General features: G+C 44.5%; 1 protein-coding gene across 1 annotated transcript in view; it reads left to right on the top strand.

The window, feature by feature from the left end:
- Positions 1–15,386, top strand: part of PEPD (peptidase D) — a 150,823-nt gene that overhangs the window by 131,998 nt on the left and 3,439 nt on the right. Inside the window, exon 14 of the mRNA XM_054269377.1 lies at positions 9,026–9,217. Within this exon, the coding sequence (XP_054125352.1) occupies positions 9,026–9,217 (192 nt within the window). The remainder of the gene's footprint in view (positions 1–9,025; positions 9,218–15,386) is intronic.

Here is a 15,386-nt window from a genome sequence, read left to right as displayed (position 1 = left end):
AGCTCCCTGGGGTTCATGTCTCCTGCTGGGCACCGTGGCATTCCTTAGGGAAACCAAGTGCCATGCATTCTGCCAGCCATGAATCTGTCTTGGCAACCTTCTTTTAGGACAGCACATTCACAGTGGTGTGAGCACAGTGTTTCCCAGTGAAGCACACGACTAAAGGTGCTGGTTTTCAGGAGGGCTGAGCTGTCAGGAGCTCCCTGGGCACCGCGTCTCCTGCTGGGCACCGCAGCGTTCCTCGAGACAACCGAGCACCGCGCATTTTGCCAGCCATGAATGAGTCTTGGCAATTTTATTTGAGGGCAGCATGTTCACAGCAGTATGAGCAGTGTTTCCCAGTGCAGCACACAAGTGGAGGTGCTGGTTTTCAGGAGGGCTGAGCGCCAGGAGCTCCCTGGGGACCGTGGTGTTCCTCACGGGAAGCCGAGCGCCGCGTTCCGCTTTGAAAATCCGCCTGTTCCTTCTGAGGGTCTGACTGCAGCTCAGGCACTGCTGGAAATTCAGCCCCAGTGGTACTAATCACTTCAGAAAATCTGGCCCTCAGTCAGACTGAGCTTGCTTCAAAGGGTGAAAACCCCACTGGGCTTAGCTTCTGCTGTAAAATTTAATCATGGAAATGGTTTTCTCACATTCTTTCAGTTGTTTCTGGGTAAATTCGATATGGGATATAAATGAGGGTTTGTGCCTGTTGCAATGAAGAAAATGTGGTAGGTGGCCCCAAATTTTCAGGCCCTGAGGTAGATGAGGCTGAAGTTTTCATTTAAATCTAAGTTCTGTGTCTCTAGATGCCTGAGTTGATTCAATTTCATGCTATATTAATTGCCTATAAGGCTCTAAAGAACACTAAGTACATTTGATGACTTTCTATAATAATAAGCCAGTTAATTTAAGTTAGGTTAATAACTACTGTGATTTTCACATCTTATGAATTAAGAGTTTAATGTAATTTTGTTTTTTAAAATTATAAGATTTACCTTAGTTTTAATTTTTAATTCAATTATCATGAAAAGCTGATCCTCTTGTTGCTATTCTGCATCACAAATTATGTTTGGAGGTGTGTTTTGGAGTTACCCACATCCTTCCATCACTGTGCATGCTTGGGGAACATCTCTGCTGTGCACAAGCTGTGTCTGCCTTTAACAGAAAGCTTGCTCCCAGATGACTGACTGGAAATTTAAGTACTGGAGAATACAGGAATAATCTTGTTCTGGCAAAAATTATTTTCCTTATGTATCCGACTTTATGTTGAAACAGAAGATTTCATTTTTTTTGTGGTTAGCATTGCAAATGATGCATTAATGTTTTTTCCTTTAAGAATCGGAAGATGAAGTGAATTTACCAAGAAGCCTAAAGCTGTTGTGCAGGGCCCTGGTGCTGCAAATTGCTTCATTTGCCATAACCTTGCAAAGCCTTGGTTACCCAGGACCTGCAAACATGAAACAACCTGTATGGAAGGCACTTGGGGTGTCTTTACAAAGAGTAAAAGGACATTTCATTAGGTTTAACTTTTGGGTTTGTTCTTGCAAGTAAATGTACACCTTGGGAAAAGAGTAGGAGAAAAAACTCGCCTGCTTCTGCTTCATGGGACCCCCTGGAATCCTTTGTTTGTTTGTTTGTTTTGTTTCTTTGAATTCCTGCATAGCAAAAATGTACATACTGAGCAGGCAGCATGCAGGAAGGAAGCAGATGAGTGGAAACTGCCTTTCCCTGCAGAGCAGCACTGAAATCCGTGGTGCTCATTGCTGCCTGCTGGGTCAAACACCAACCAGGAGTTTCCTGCAGCCTAGGACTCTTCTGTGGGGTTTAAACCCCTCCCAGAGTTAGCCTAGGATTTTTCTGTGGGGTTTAAACCCCTCCCAGAGTTAGTCTTATGGATCTCACTCTGCTGTGTCATCTTGTGCTCAGAAAGTTGTGATCAGTGCCCAGCAGCTTTTCCCTGTGAGGACAGATGCTGGAGCCTGGGTGTTTGTGGAACTTTGGGCTTGAGCAGAAGAGGGGGAAGGCTCAGGTGCCATGATGCAGACATGCCTTGTATTACCACAGAGTTCCCTCCACTGAGAAAGAAGATGTCAAGGACTTGAGGTTTTTAGTTGCTTGGTTTGGTTTCATTAGTTCTGTTTAATTTTTTTTTGATTTAGATAGTTGCTTATGTTTCTCTTACTGAAGTTTGTTGCAAAACACTTTGTGTGCTAACAGAATTTTTATCTGAATATTTATTGTCCAGATATTTCTGACATTTTAGCAGCAACTAATGGAGCTTGTGTGTTTTTGAACAATTCATTCCAGGTGCAGTAGGAGAGAAAAAACAAAACAGTAGAGCTCTGCTTTCAATTCCATGAAAAAGTCAGGTATCATTGGTATACTGTGGGGTTTTTGCTATACAATTTTCACTCATGGTATCTAAAGATCACAAAAGACAAAGCCCTTTCATTTAAGACTATTGCCTATGTCTGGTTTCTGTGTGTCACAAGAAATTTGTTCATTAGATTTTAAATGGTGTTTGTCATTGGTTTCATTCTGAAACAGTGCTCTTGGTAGCTTTTGCAATCCTTTATCTTATTTCTTATAAAACTCTTATAAATTATTCTAAATACTCTCCTCATCTTCCAGGTTAATGCTGTGGTTGTCAACCTGGTGATTTTTACTATTTGCTATCTCTTTTTTTCTCAAACTTAGGTTCTAAGAAAAGAGAAAAAATACAAAACCACAGTCTATATGTTTTGTTATTTCCATTATGATAGCACTGGAGCTTGGTAACATCAGAGGGTCAGAAAGCAAAAATTATATGGGGAGTTCTGCTCAGAACCACGCTGTAGTGCTGGATTGAAATCCAGCTCCAGCTGAATCATGAGGCAGCAGTGCCTCAAATAAGTGGCAGATGATTTTTCCTCATTCCCTGCAATAACAGGAGAGTTATCAGGTAACTTAAACCTGATACCACAGTTAATACTTAGAAAAAGAAGAAAACACTTCAAGTAAAACAGACAGTTAAAGATCATGTGTCCTCTATTCCCCCAATATTAGCTTTGAGCTGTGTCCCAAAAGCTCCAGCCAGTAATTAGATTCTCCTGCAGAAGTGGGACCTTTGATTTGCAAATGCCAGGAGTGATCTGGGTGCTTGGGGCCCCTTCTCCTGTAACCTGCTGCTGATTTCAAAGGCAGCACTGCCAGCAGTTCCTGCAGGTGCCACAGGCAGCTCAGGCACAGATTGAATCAACTAATCTTCATTAGGAACACTCAGCAAGTGAAACAAGGGCTTAGGGAAGGGACCAGGAAACACGTGAAATGGAATTGGAGACTTTTCTTTTCCTGGCTGCACAGAGCTCTGCAATTTTTACATTAAATGAGCTAATTAGAAGTTAGGTATGTGCACTGGGAGAATAGGAAAGAGTAAAAGAGCTGAGATTTCACTTTGGTGCTCATTTCATATTATCTAAATGTAATGTTAGTATTCTGATTAATTTAAATACTTGATTGCACTTAGCTTGGTAAAGTGGTTTGGACTTCACTGTACTGGATGTGTTCCAACTGGGACAGTCTGTCAGGCTCCAAAAAGTTCTGTGATGATTTAGCTGGAAAAAGAGAATGTGAAACTAGATTGTGTCACTAATGAGCCTTTTACTGTGGTTCAGTATTTGCATTTATGAGTACCTCAGGTGTTCTGGGCTGGGGTTTGTGCCACCACTGGCTTGAGGAAACTTTGGGGTGATGCCAACGTGCAGCCCCTGGTTTGGCAGGCAGGGTGCCCTTGCATTTCTCTGTACTTGTGCATCTCCAGCTGCTGGGTGAGCACAGGGACATCACCTGTGGTTTTCTTCTGTTCTGGCCCAAAAACAAACCCAGGAGTGGGCCTGGAGCTGTCTCTGCAAGATCCAGCATGATACACAGTGGAGCTCTTCCATGGAAAAAGCAGCATATTAACTGTTGAGTTGCTTAGGAGCAAGCAGTGGTTCATCTTTATACTGAGATATTCTGGGGATATTGCAAATTCTGGTCTTCCACAGCCCTTTTTCTGGGAAATAGGCAGATTTGCATACTTCCTAATTCCCTGCTCATTCCAAAAATAGTAATATTTTGTATTACTGTACACTTAATTTGAACTTTTATTTTGCTTACATAGTAATAAAATCAGTTTACATAATAATTCTCTGGTTCCCTTGACAGTCCTTATTGCTTAGCCCTGCTGGTTTTTGTTACCTTAGATGAACCATTAATTCGAATCCAATGTTCTTGGCAGGAGTACAGTCACAAATGACAGTGTCATACATCTGTGCTTGCTGAGGGAGGAGTGTCTCAATCTTAAAATGTGATCAAATTTAGATGTGAACTCCAAATAAAGACAGTCTTAGAAAAAAATTTCAGATATAGTCTGTTGTTGCAATATACAGGAGAATAAATTCAAAATTTAATTTTCGGAGAATATAACTGCAAGTCTCTTTTTAGATGCCTGGGCATTAATGTTTTCTACACTATTCTGTACACTTTTTGGGGCCAAATTATCAGCTTATACTTTCTGTCTGTGCAGCCCTGTGACAAGGGTCCTGCTCAGTGGCCAGGCCTGCAGGATATAATGGGGATAAGGAGCAGGTACCCACACAGCTGCTGTACCAGCACTCACATTTTCACTCCTTATTTCTTCTTACTGCAGAACAATGTCATGGTCATTGTTGAAAACAAAGCTTGAGCTGTTCAGCTGTGAGATGCAGGGAAGGTTCCTCCTCACAAAGAAGGAAATCTTTAAAGGCAGAAGAGTCCTACTGATGGATGACAGTGTGAGGTTGCCCTGTTGGGCTTTGGTCCCAAGAGAGCTTGACTTGATGAAAAATGGCAAGTCTTGTTTCAGACTGTCATCTTCTGTTTGTGGTGTTTCAGTCACTAAGAAAGGTCCTGAGTTCATCCTACTTTTCATAAACAACCACAGCAGAGTGAGAGCTGTCAGCCCTGGACCTGATGGGTGTGCTGCTTCCAAGGTGGTCACGAGTGCCCAGAGATCAGATCACACTTGGGAGGCTGAAGCCATAGTCTGATATGTGTTTAATCCAGCACTGTTCTCAAAAGAAGGGACTTTGTCATCCACTCAGCTTGGTCATGGCCCCTCTCTGCTTATTTCCTGTGCCAGCTCATTTTGTCCTTCAGGCTGGCAGCAAATTGGGCTGGGGCTGTCCTCTGCTCAATGTGAGTGGCCACATCCAAGCACAGCCAGAACCTGTCTCTCTGCAGCCATTTCACACATCTCCTGGTCTCTGTTCAAAGGGACAAGCCCACCCACTGCTGTCCTGCTTGTTTTTGGGCTCTGGAAAGCTGAGCAGTGTTCCCCTTTCTTTGGAGGCCCACTAGAGATGCTTTCATGGTAGGGATAGAGCTGCACCTGCAGAATCCAAACACCTGGAGATGAAACCTGGAGCCACACAACCCAGACTGAGACAGGATGGGGGAAATAGCAAAAAGCCTTTGTGAATTCCTTCCAGAGAAGTTAGAATTTTATTTTTGGGTGAGCAGCAATATTCAGGTGCCTTGGGAAGTCTCCCTGCATTGCTGAGATGTTTCCAAATGTGTATCTTGGGTCTTGCTGCTGTTAGCTCCTTGGAGGAAGAGCTAAAATCAGGATCACACAGCTAGCATTCTAGAGAAAATGCCTACCATTGCTTTAGCAGCTGTACAGAGGTAAATAAAGGGGGCTGCTGAGGCTTTATTGTCACACATGATGTTAAACACCATTTATTTTAAGGAAAGGCAAAAAAATCTGGATGCTGTGCCAGGGCTGCCTTCAGAGGATGTTTGCGATTGTTTTCCTCGCTCTGCATTTGTCTTTCTAGCATCTGTCTTGGATTGACTGCCTTGGAAAAGGCATTTGCAAGCAGAATTGAGAAGTGTACTTAAAAGCCAGATCTGGGTTGTTTGTTGTGAAGTAGCAGATAGATACTTGGCCAGGCACCAAAAGGTCCAGACACTAATCTAATTGTTTACAGCTCATGGAGAGATTAATCCACAAGATTGGATGCCCTCATTTCCTTTACACATTACAATGAATGTGTGAAATGCCAAACCCCAAAGGGCAGTATGAGAGAAAAAATGGCTCCATTTCAGTGCAGTTATTGTTTCAAGTTTAGAAATATATTGATTTTTTTTTGAGTTTTGATAAGAGTACAAATTCAAAATGCCTTGCTTAATATTACAGTATTCTTGTTTCCTAGGCTCAGTAAAACAAAAGCATGTTTTCTTATTTTGGTGTCATATATAGTGCTCTGCAAAGTCCAAATCAACCATATGCCATAAAACACATGGAACACACAGTCAAAATGGGCAAATCTGTGTCCAAATGTCCAGGCTGGTCAACTCTAGAAATCTTGGCTACTGCAAGATGCTGGAAGAGAATAAGCTCTGCAAAGGGAACAAAAGCAACACCAGCCTTGCTTGGGTAACCAGTGGGGATAAAGCAAGTACTATGGAAACCAGTATTTCTGTAAAAATAGGAATTTTACAGAGTTTACTGCTGCAAAGCAGTATTTCTGTAAAATGGGCTTTCTCTGAACTGAAAGTGGAGCTCAAGAGCAAACAATACTGCAGGGCTGTGTCCCCTGTGAAGAGGGGATGCTTCAGTAGATGGGAACATGGGTGATGTGCAGGTGTGCTCCAGCCTCCCTCCATCCCCTGGATGGGCAGGGGAGCTGGGCTGTGCCAGGACAGGGTGCCCCACACCCAGGGTGCTGCTGGGCTGGTTTGTCTGGGGGAAAGGGGAAGTTCCATCTCGTGGCACCAGTCATGCTGGCAGTGATGCTGACACCAGCTGCCCCTCCTGCCAGCCAGGGAAAGCACCATCGTGGCTTTGGGCAGAAGCAAGGCTCAGGAAAGCTCTGTGGAAAGCAGATAAATGTTGCTGTGGTCTCACAGGGGTGTTAACCTCTGATGTGCTGGCTAAAGCAGAGAAGGTTTCTGGAGCAGAGTGTGTGAGCAGGATTGCAAGCTGCTGGGCCTGTGAGCTGTTCACAGATCATTACAATAGTTTGTGGGGGAAATTTTGCTACCATTGCAAAGAATTTTCAAAAAGCTAATGGGATTGATATATGTTTATTCTGATATTGCCATACCTGGCACATTAGGGGAGAAGAAAATGAATACCCAGAACTAGTCCTTGCAGTGTTTCTAATTCCTTGACTAAGCATGTCCTCATATATCATTTTATTTTACCAGCTTTTGGGAAGGAGAGAATATTTTGCTAGTTCAGACTTGTTTTGACTTAGCTTTTAATAATACTAATCAGCACCATGTTGCCTGAAAGTCTGAATCTGACAAAAGTTTAGTTTAAATGGGCTGCTTTTATGAGGTCATGTGTAGACTCATTGCTCCTGAATCCAGATCATAAATGTGTAATTTTAATAACATTTGGTGAGAATGAGTATTTGCATATCCTTGGAGAGAAATTGTTCTCTGCTGCATAGTTCAGCTGTTTCAGCCATGACGTGGCAGGGGCATTTCAACATTTGCATGTCACTTACAATACCATACCTTGCAAGGGAGGGTAGGGCAAGGAATAGTGCAAGGAATTATTTTTGCTTTGTAATACAGTATTTCTCCCAAGGTAGAGACTAACTGTTGCTATGGGACATAAAATAAAATGACACACACACTGGAACCTCCAAGGTAAAAGAAGGGAAGTTTATTTTCTGACTCCAACATTTATAGACTTCCAAAAGTGACAGTGGATTGGAGGATGAAAGTGCCACCTCTCCAATCACACTGGTCAAACCAACAGTCCATCAAATTTTCCCTCCTCCAGAAAAGAATGTAAAACAATAATTATTTACATAAAAGTGTGTGAGAAACTTCATTGCAAGAATGTAAACATCAGAAGGCTTAGAAGAACTTAGAAGAGCAGGGTGAAAAGTAACAGTACCAAGCATATCCAAAGCCAAGATTTCTGTGGTGCAAAAAACAGTTGGGGCATTGAGCTGAAATCTGGTCATCACTCTGTGTGAAAGCTAAATGAGGACTGATGGGAGGGAGGTAATTGCATAGCTAATTTCAGTCCTTTGTGATTATTTTTGATATTTTGTGTCTTCTGGAGCAGTCAGCACAGGAGGGCTTGCTGTAAGGTGCTCCATGTGTTGGTGTCTGTGAGAGTGGGTTATAGTGCAACCCCCAGAGAGGGGAGAGAATGATGCATCTGACTCCATCTTATCAGAAGGCTAATTAATTATACTGTATTATTCTATATTATATTAGATTACATCTAAAGTGAATCTGCCAAGCACTCAACTGCACAGAATCTCGTGGCTGTCAGCCCACAGTCCTGACACACACACACACACCCACCTGGCCCTGACAGGCCAAATGTGGTGGTGTTCACAGGGGTCCCAGGATGAGAAAAGAGATGAGAATCTTGACTCCATGTTTCAGAAGGCTGGTTTATTATTTTATTAAATATATTATATTAAAAGAAAATGATAGAATAAAACTATACTGAAAGAATTGAAGAGAGGATTTCTTCAGAAGGCAGGAAAGGAAAGGAAAGGAAAGGAAAGGAAAGGAAAGGAAAGGAAAGGAAAGGAAAGGAAAGGAAAGGAAAGGAAAGGAAAGGAAAGGGGAAAAGAAAAGGGAAGGGAAGGGAAAAGGAAAATAAATTCTTGTGACTGACCAGACAGTCCAAGACAGCTGGACTGTGATTGGCCATTAATTAAAAACAACAATATGAGACCCATCAAAGATGCACATGTTGCATTCCACAGCAGCAGATAATCATTGTTTACATTTTGTTTTTGAAGCCTTTCAGCTTCTCAGGAGAAAAGATCCTAACGAAAGGATTTTTCATACAATATGTCTGTGACAGCCAAGGAAACAAAACACCATCACTGGCTAAACAATCTCCACATTGCATTCTCCTTTGGCACAACACGGGCACAGCAAATAAGAATTGTTTTGATCATTATCTGAAGCTCAGAGAATGCGAATCCTAGAAATATTTTTGGGCAGATTCCTGTGTGAGGAGAAAGGTGACCACAGCGTGTGTGTGTGTGTGTGGCAGGGCGTGGAGCGCGCGGAGGAGCCAGGGCTGTGCAGCCTGCGCACGGCGCGCCGCCTGCAGCCGGGCATGGTGCTCACCATCGAGCCGGGCATCTACTTCATCCAGCCCCTCCTGGAACAGGCCCTGCACGACCCTGCCCGGGCCTGCTTCATCAACAGGGACGTCCTGCAGCGCTTCAGGGCCTTCGGCGGGGTGAGTATGCTTGGCACATGGTTTCCTTCATTGGTTTGCTCTCTGCTCGTCCTTACCATGTATCCGAGCAGAAGTCTTTTGGGACTTACAGCTTTTGGGACTTCTTACAACCCCCAAAAGTCTTACAGCTTTTGGAAGTTGTAATGTACCGCACATAGAGCTGTTCCTGAAGCAGCACCTTGAGTCATTTGGGCCATTTGACTCTGCAGACAAACTGGGGGGTTTTATTCTAATTTTTGAATGTGGTTTTTTTACTAGTGATTAATGATAGACCCATATTTTCCCATTGACTGAAATATTCTCTGTCAGCACCATACAGTGGCTTGCCAGGTAAGTGTTTTGTCCAATGTGTGAAACATGTATGTTATGAAATATGAGACTGAGTTCTGTAGTCCAGAGTTGGCTTCCTTGTCAGCAGCACAGTCCAGTGCTGGGGCAGAAGATGCAGTTTAAGTAGATGAAAACAGCAATAATTGCTCTTACAGGATTATTGACAGAATGGCATGAAACCTGTGCCTTGGAGGAGCCTTCCCTGTTTCCAGCAGAATGGCTGATGGGGTTCCAGAGCCCCAGTGCCCAGTGGGACAGGCTCAGTGGGCACAGGGGCATTTGCCAGGGGAGGTAGAGGTGATCTGGGCAGTCATTCCAGCAGCAGCTGCTGGGCAAGTGGAGGGGCCTTGGCTGTGCATGCTGTCCAGGGCGCGTTTCCCATTCAAAGCCACCACCCTCACAGAGCATTCAGCAGCTGCAGTGCTTCCAGTGGGCTTTTATTTCAGCAGGGCAAGCCTTTGTAGGGTGCCACATTGTTCCTGCACAGAGATAGAGCAGGCAGCTGCCATGCCCCATCCTCCCCTGGCTCTTCTGCCAAGTCTCAGTACAGCCAGCAGTCACTGCTGTGGTGGTGAGTTTCTGGTAGGAAAATTCACTCACTAGGAATTGTCTGCTGCTGCCATTGACTGATTTATCCCTGTACCCCAGCCTTGAGAGGGTGATCACTGTGGCACTTTGGTCTGAGCTGCCTTGGAGCCACCAGCCCTGACAGGGCAGTTGTGTGTGCTGTCCCCAGTCACATGAGGCAGCCAGGCTCCAGGGCAGCCACCCATGGCGTGGGTGCAGCCTTGTTGAGAGACACAGGACTTTACCCTTGCTGGTGTTTAATTCACTGCTGAGCTCTGGGACATTATCTGTCTCTGTGTTGTTTCTTATCAAGATTTGCCAGCCAGACAGCTGAGGTACTGGTGAGCAAAAGGCAGCTAATTCTGCATTTTCTAACTGTGAGCACATTCTGTGTGACAGCACACACTGAAGTGTATTTTAAAAGAACACTGTGATGTGCAATGGAAGCAGGTTTAATTATCTCCATTTTCCATGTAAACACTCTGTGAGAGTTTTTCAGCAATTGAATTGATTTCTGGTGAGCTTTCCCTGAAATTGCTCAGCAAAGCCCACATTTTCCCAAATTTCTGTGAATGCCCACTCCATTTCTGCACCTGAGCTGTGCCTGTGGCTCACCTTCTGCCTGTGGTTGCACAGAATATAAGGGACAGCCTGGGATCTCTACCTTGGTAATAACTTGCTGGATCAGGCACTTTTGTTCCAGAGATTTCAAGCAAACTTTGTTCCCTCATTTTTGTTTAGCTTCCTGTAATGATGACTTGTAAGGAGAGCTGGCCAACAAACTTTGCTAAAAGAAGGGGCAGCCCAAAAACGATTGAGCAAAAATCTTAATCTCTGATCCCCCTGTGAACAATACATTTTACTTAGAGAGAAAAAAATAATAATACACACATACCCTGAGCCAGATGTTGTCACTTGATTTTGTCCAGGAGAAGAATGAAAATAAAATCTAAGACTGGAATACATCTGAATATTTCTGAATTCTTCACAAAAGATGAATTATAGAGCAATCAAAATAAGTTTTTCCATTTTACCATTCTGACTTGATTCTGCATAAAAAGAAGATGCAATTTGTGCTGTGTAGAGTGCTCAGTTATGAACAAAATGTTTCATTCTAGTTTATCCAGAGTGAGTGAGTGTTTGTCACAAAAGCATGCCAGAAAACTTTCTTTCTATGGGATTAAAAAAATCTTTTTAAATCTTTTTTTAAAAAGCCTATTTTTTTTGCTGACAAATATTATTAGTACAGGGGCTAGTATTGGTGTCAGTTGTAGCTGAAGAGTTCACTACAGCCAGTCCAATCTTCCTTTTAGTGTAAAAGTAAAACACATTCCACAAAAGGAAGTAAGTTGTGCATTTCTCTCTGCAGAGAGAGAAATGTTCTTGATTTGGTTTAGTGTAATTCACTTAATTAAAATGTTCTTCATTTGGTTTAGTGTAATTGACTTCAAAAATGAACTAACATTCACTGAAGTAACACCACTGTAATTCTAAGTCTGTCCACACAGGGAATTTGTGGATTTTTCACAAATTCACCTTGAATTCCTGTCTTTTTGGGGCTTTCAATAATTTTCTTGACTGTGACAAGTCTCTGCATTGAGAAGCAAAGCCCTTGTAGTGTGCCAGAAAAGGCAAGGCCGAAGCCATTGACTTTAATTTGTGCTGGCTGGAGTTGGCCATGAGGAGAGTGTGGGAGCTGCAGGGGCAGGGAAGGAGAGGCAGTGTGAGGTGTGCATGCCCTGCTGGGGCAGGTCCATCAGCAGCCCTTCCACCACAGCCCCCTTCCTGCTCACCCATCACCAGCCCTTCCACCACAGCCCCCTTCCTGCTCACCCATCAGCAGCCCTTCCACCACAGCCCCCTTCCTGCTCACCCATCACCAGCCCTTCCACCACAGCCCCCTTCCTGCTCACCCATCAGCAGCCCTTCCACCACAGCCCCCTTCCTGCTCACCCATCACCAGCCCTTCCACCACAGCCCCCTTCCTGCTCACCCATCAGCAGCCCTTCCACCAGAGCCACCTTGGAGCTCAGCTCAGCCTTTGGGGCTGTCCCTGCTGCTCTGGGACATGAACTGGGGCTTTTCACCTCCTCTGGGTCAAGGACAGGTCCCTGCAGGGGGAGCCCAGGGGATGTTGCCTGTCTGAAGCCCCGCACTCTTTACTTGACAGCTCAGTCCTTCACAAACTTCCCTGGCCAATTTTGGGACGTTTCAGTCACATGGAGTTCAGTTGTCCATCTGCAAAGCCAAGGTCCAGCTTAGCGAGGTCACAGCTCCTGTGGGACAAGGGCTGCTGTCCCTTGCTGCTGGATCTGGCACAGGGCCTGGCCCAGGGCACCTTTGCTCTGCCTGGACTCTGCCCCACAGCTCCTGAGCAAACACAGATGTGCAAATACAGGGGTGTGCATGCAGTTGTGTGCATTGCTCAGGAAAAGCAGCTGAATCCTCGGGGAAGGGGAAATGCTGACTGCAAATGCTGCCCTTTAGGGTTTGACATTTCCATTCTTCATAAGCTGATTACTGATTCATGCAGTTCATATGATGTTTTCTCAAAGACACAGTAAAGCCATTCAGCTTTCTTTGGCCTTACACATTCAGTCTCTGTTCAGGCTTTATTTTCCCTAGGATTTGTAGAACCAGCACTAGACTTAATATCTGAAAACTATGCAACTTAGAGGAAATGCTGAAAGGCAGATGGGTGGTAAATGCATTACTTCCATTTACAGATTTTTCTCATTTAAAAATTAAACAGATTTACAAAGCCCAGGAACTTGAAGATCTGCTACTATTACAATATGTTTCAAAACAGTAGCAGCTCCCTTACTCAGAATAAATGCTAAACCAAATAAAGAGCAAGAAACACAACTGCGTCTACCTTTCGTTCAGAGAGCAATAAAGTTGTCTGTCCTGATTTTTATTTTTCAGGAGATCAGGCTCTGAGTTTATGGTGAATTTATATTGTGAAATGAAATTGTTTACTAGGCAATAACGTTATGCTCATCTACTTTTTAATATTGCTTATTGTATCACAGTAATGATGCTACACAGCATTTCTTCAAAAGTTTTCATGGGAAAGCAGTTGTACAATGTACATACTTAACTTCCTTTGAAATTTCTCCTAAGGGAAGTGATAGGTGTAGGCAACCCAAAAACTACTGCTAGGTGCTTATAAACCTTCTTTAGCCCTTTTCTCTTCTCTAATTAACATAATTAGGTTAAAGTAAGACCAGCTGTGTCTAACCTGTATTTAGCTTGTAGTGTAATGCTTCTTTTTGAGCCTGGATGAAGGGACTGAGCACCTGAGGCTTTTTTCCCATCTGTATCAATTAATCTAATTAAATCCATGGCCTCACCCTACTGATATTGATCCTCTTCTATTAAAATGTCAACGTTTAAATGTGGACATTTAAAATAAAGCTTCTCTTGACATGAGGGTTGGTTGTGAATGAAACCTGCTTGTGCCAAGAAGAGCACAGCATGGGATGAGATTCCCTGAGCACAGAGCCCACCGTGCACATACAGCAAACCCCTTGGCACAGGCACTGTGCAACAGCAGCAAATGCCTTCCTTTGCAGCCTGGGTTTGGTGCAGCAGCTCTGCTTCCTAAGTCAAACTCTGCTCAGGATAAGCTTGCTCTGTTAAAAATTATTGGAAAATTGATGGCTGAGTTGAAATAATTTCCCTTGGCTGCACAGCTGCCTCTGTAGGAACAGACCCAGGGTCCTCCAGCCAGACCTGTGCCTGTCTGCTTTGCATGGTCCCACATGTGGCCACGTCCTGTCATCATTTTCAGGCAACTCTCCCACTCTGAGGTCTTGCAGTGATAGTGTTGCTGCTTTCCACAGCCATAATCAAACAAATGATCAACAGATTTTTTTTAAAAAGGGGACATTTCATCAGTTGCCTTTTTTGACATCTGGGATCTGTCATCATGCAAATCTGGATTATTTAATTGGCCAAAAGAGTTTCTTGGTTGTCAAAACCTCGTATATATATTATCATCCAAAAGAAATTAGTGAGAGCTCCAGCCCTGTTTCCCTTGGAAGGTAGCTCAGGAGGCTCTGGGGAGCACGGCTGCATTAGTAAGTGAGGACAAAGTGCGAGGCTGTACAGAGCTGACAGCAGCCCTGGTGTTTAACTCCTGTGCTGCCCTTGGCTGTGCCCCCAGGCCCTGCTTTGGGACACAGCTGGGGCCACTGAGTGGAGCCACATGATGGCCTGTTGCTGGTGTCAGGCAGTTGTGCAATCAGGTCTAGCTGGACAGATCATGCCACCACTACCCTTGATAAGAAAAAGGCATTTTTGGAGGAGTCCTGGCATTCCTGGCCGCTGCATCTTTACGAGTGGTTTGTTGAAGTCTGCCATTTCACACCAAGAAAGTAAAGCCTGCCCTAGGATTTTGCAGAGCACCCTGAAAGCTGGGGGTGCAGTGAGCCTCACACTTCAGTGCCCAACTCCAAACCACTGTGTAGCCCTGAAACAAGCAGTACTAATGAACAAAGAGCCTGCAAACAGGGACAGCTCTGAGAGCAAGTTTCATAACCACTCTCCCCCTCTGGGAAAGGCAGCCCCAAACCAGTCAGCCTTGCCAGAGAGATCCAGCATCTTTCGTCCATTTGGCCAGAAGACAAGACCAAATGACAGGCTCTCCTGTGGGGAAGGTTTTGCAGGTCCTCTGAAGCTGCTTCTTGCTGCTGCTGAATTTAAACTCAGGGTGAAGCATGGAGAGTGTGAAGGAAAAGAGCAAATGAAACCATTTCCTTCCCCTTGAGAGCCTGTTCCTCTGCACTCATGTTGCTTTTGGACAAAGGAAAAATTATGCACTGAAAATGGGGAATCTGACCTCTCTCTTGTGGCAAGCATCCATTGCAGGTGAGGTTCATCCAGCAGAGGAAGGATTGGATTCTGGGGAAAGAAGAGGCATGTTCCTAGGGAGTGGTGGGTGGTCCCAGGGCCCAGTGGTTCTGTGTGCCTCCATCCACATCCCAAAGAGCATTTGGAGGTGCTGATGCTGAGCAGACTGATGGGACAGTCCTGGCTCTCCCACTTCTCACAGCAGATGACAGCTGGGCTGTGACACAGACTGTGTGATCTCCTGACAATTGTGTGATCTCCCAACAATGCTCCTCCTATACAGGGAGTCACAGGGCATGGCCCTCATCCTGCTCCATCTGGTCACCCTCAGTTCCTGCCTTTGGCAGCTCCAGCCCCTGTGTGCTCTCCTCTTTCAGGATGTCTCACTTCTCACCTCCACCAGGATCTCCCTGCCTGG

Source organism: Melozone crissalis, unplaced genomic scaffold (assembly GCF_028551555.1).
Source record: "Melozone crissalis strain CALT ecotype California unplaced genomic scaffold, PUWL_Pcris_2 ptg000007l_1, whole genome shotgun sequence".
Lineage (NCBI taxonomy): Eukaryota > Metazoa > Chordata > Aves > Passeriformes > Passerellidae > Melozone > Melozone crissalis.
Note: the sequence above shows the minus strand (reverse complement) of the source record. Positions and strands in the feature narration are given on the sequence as shown.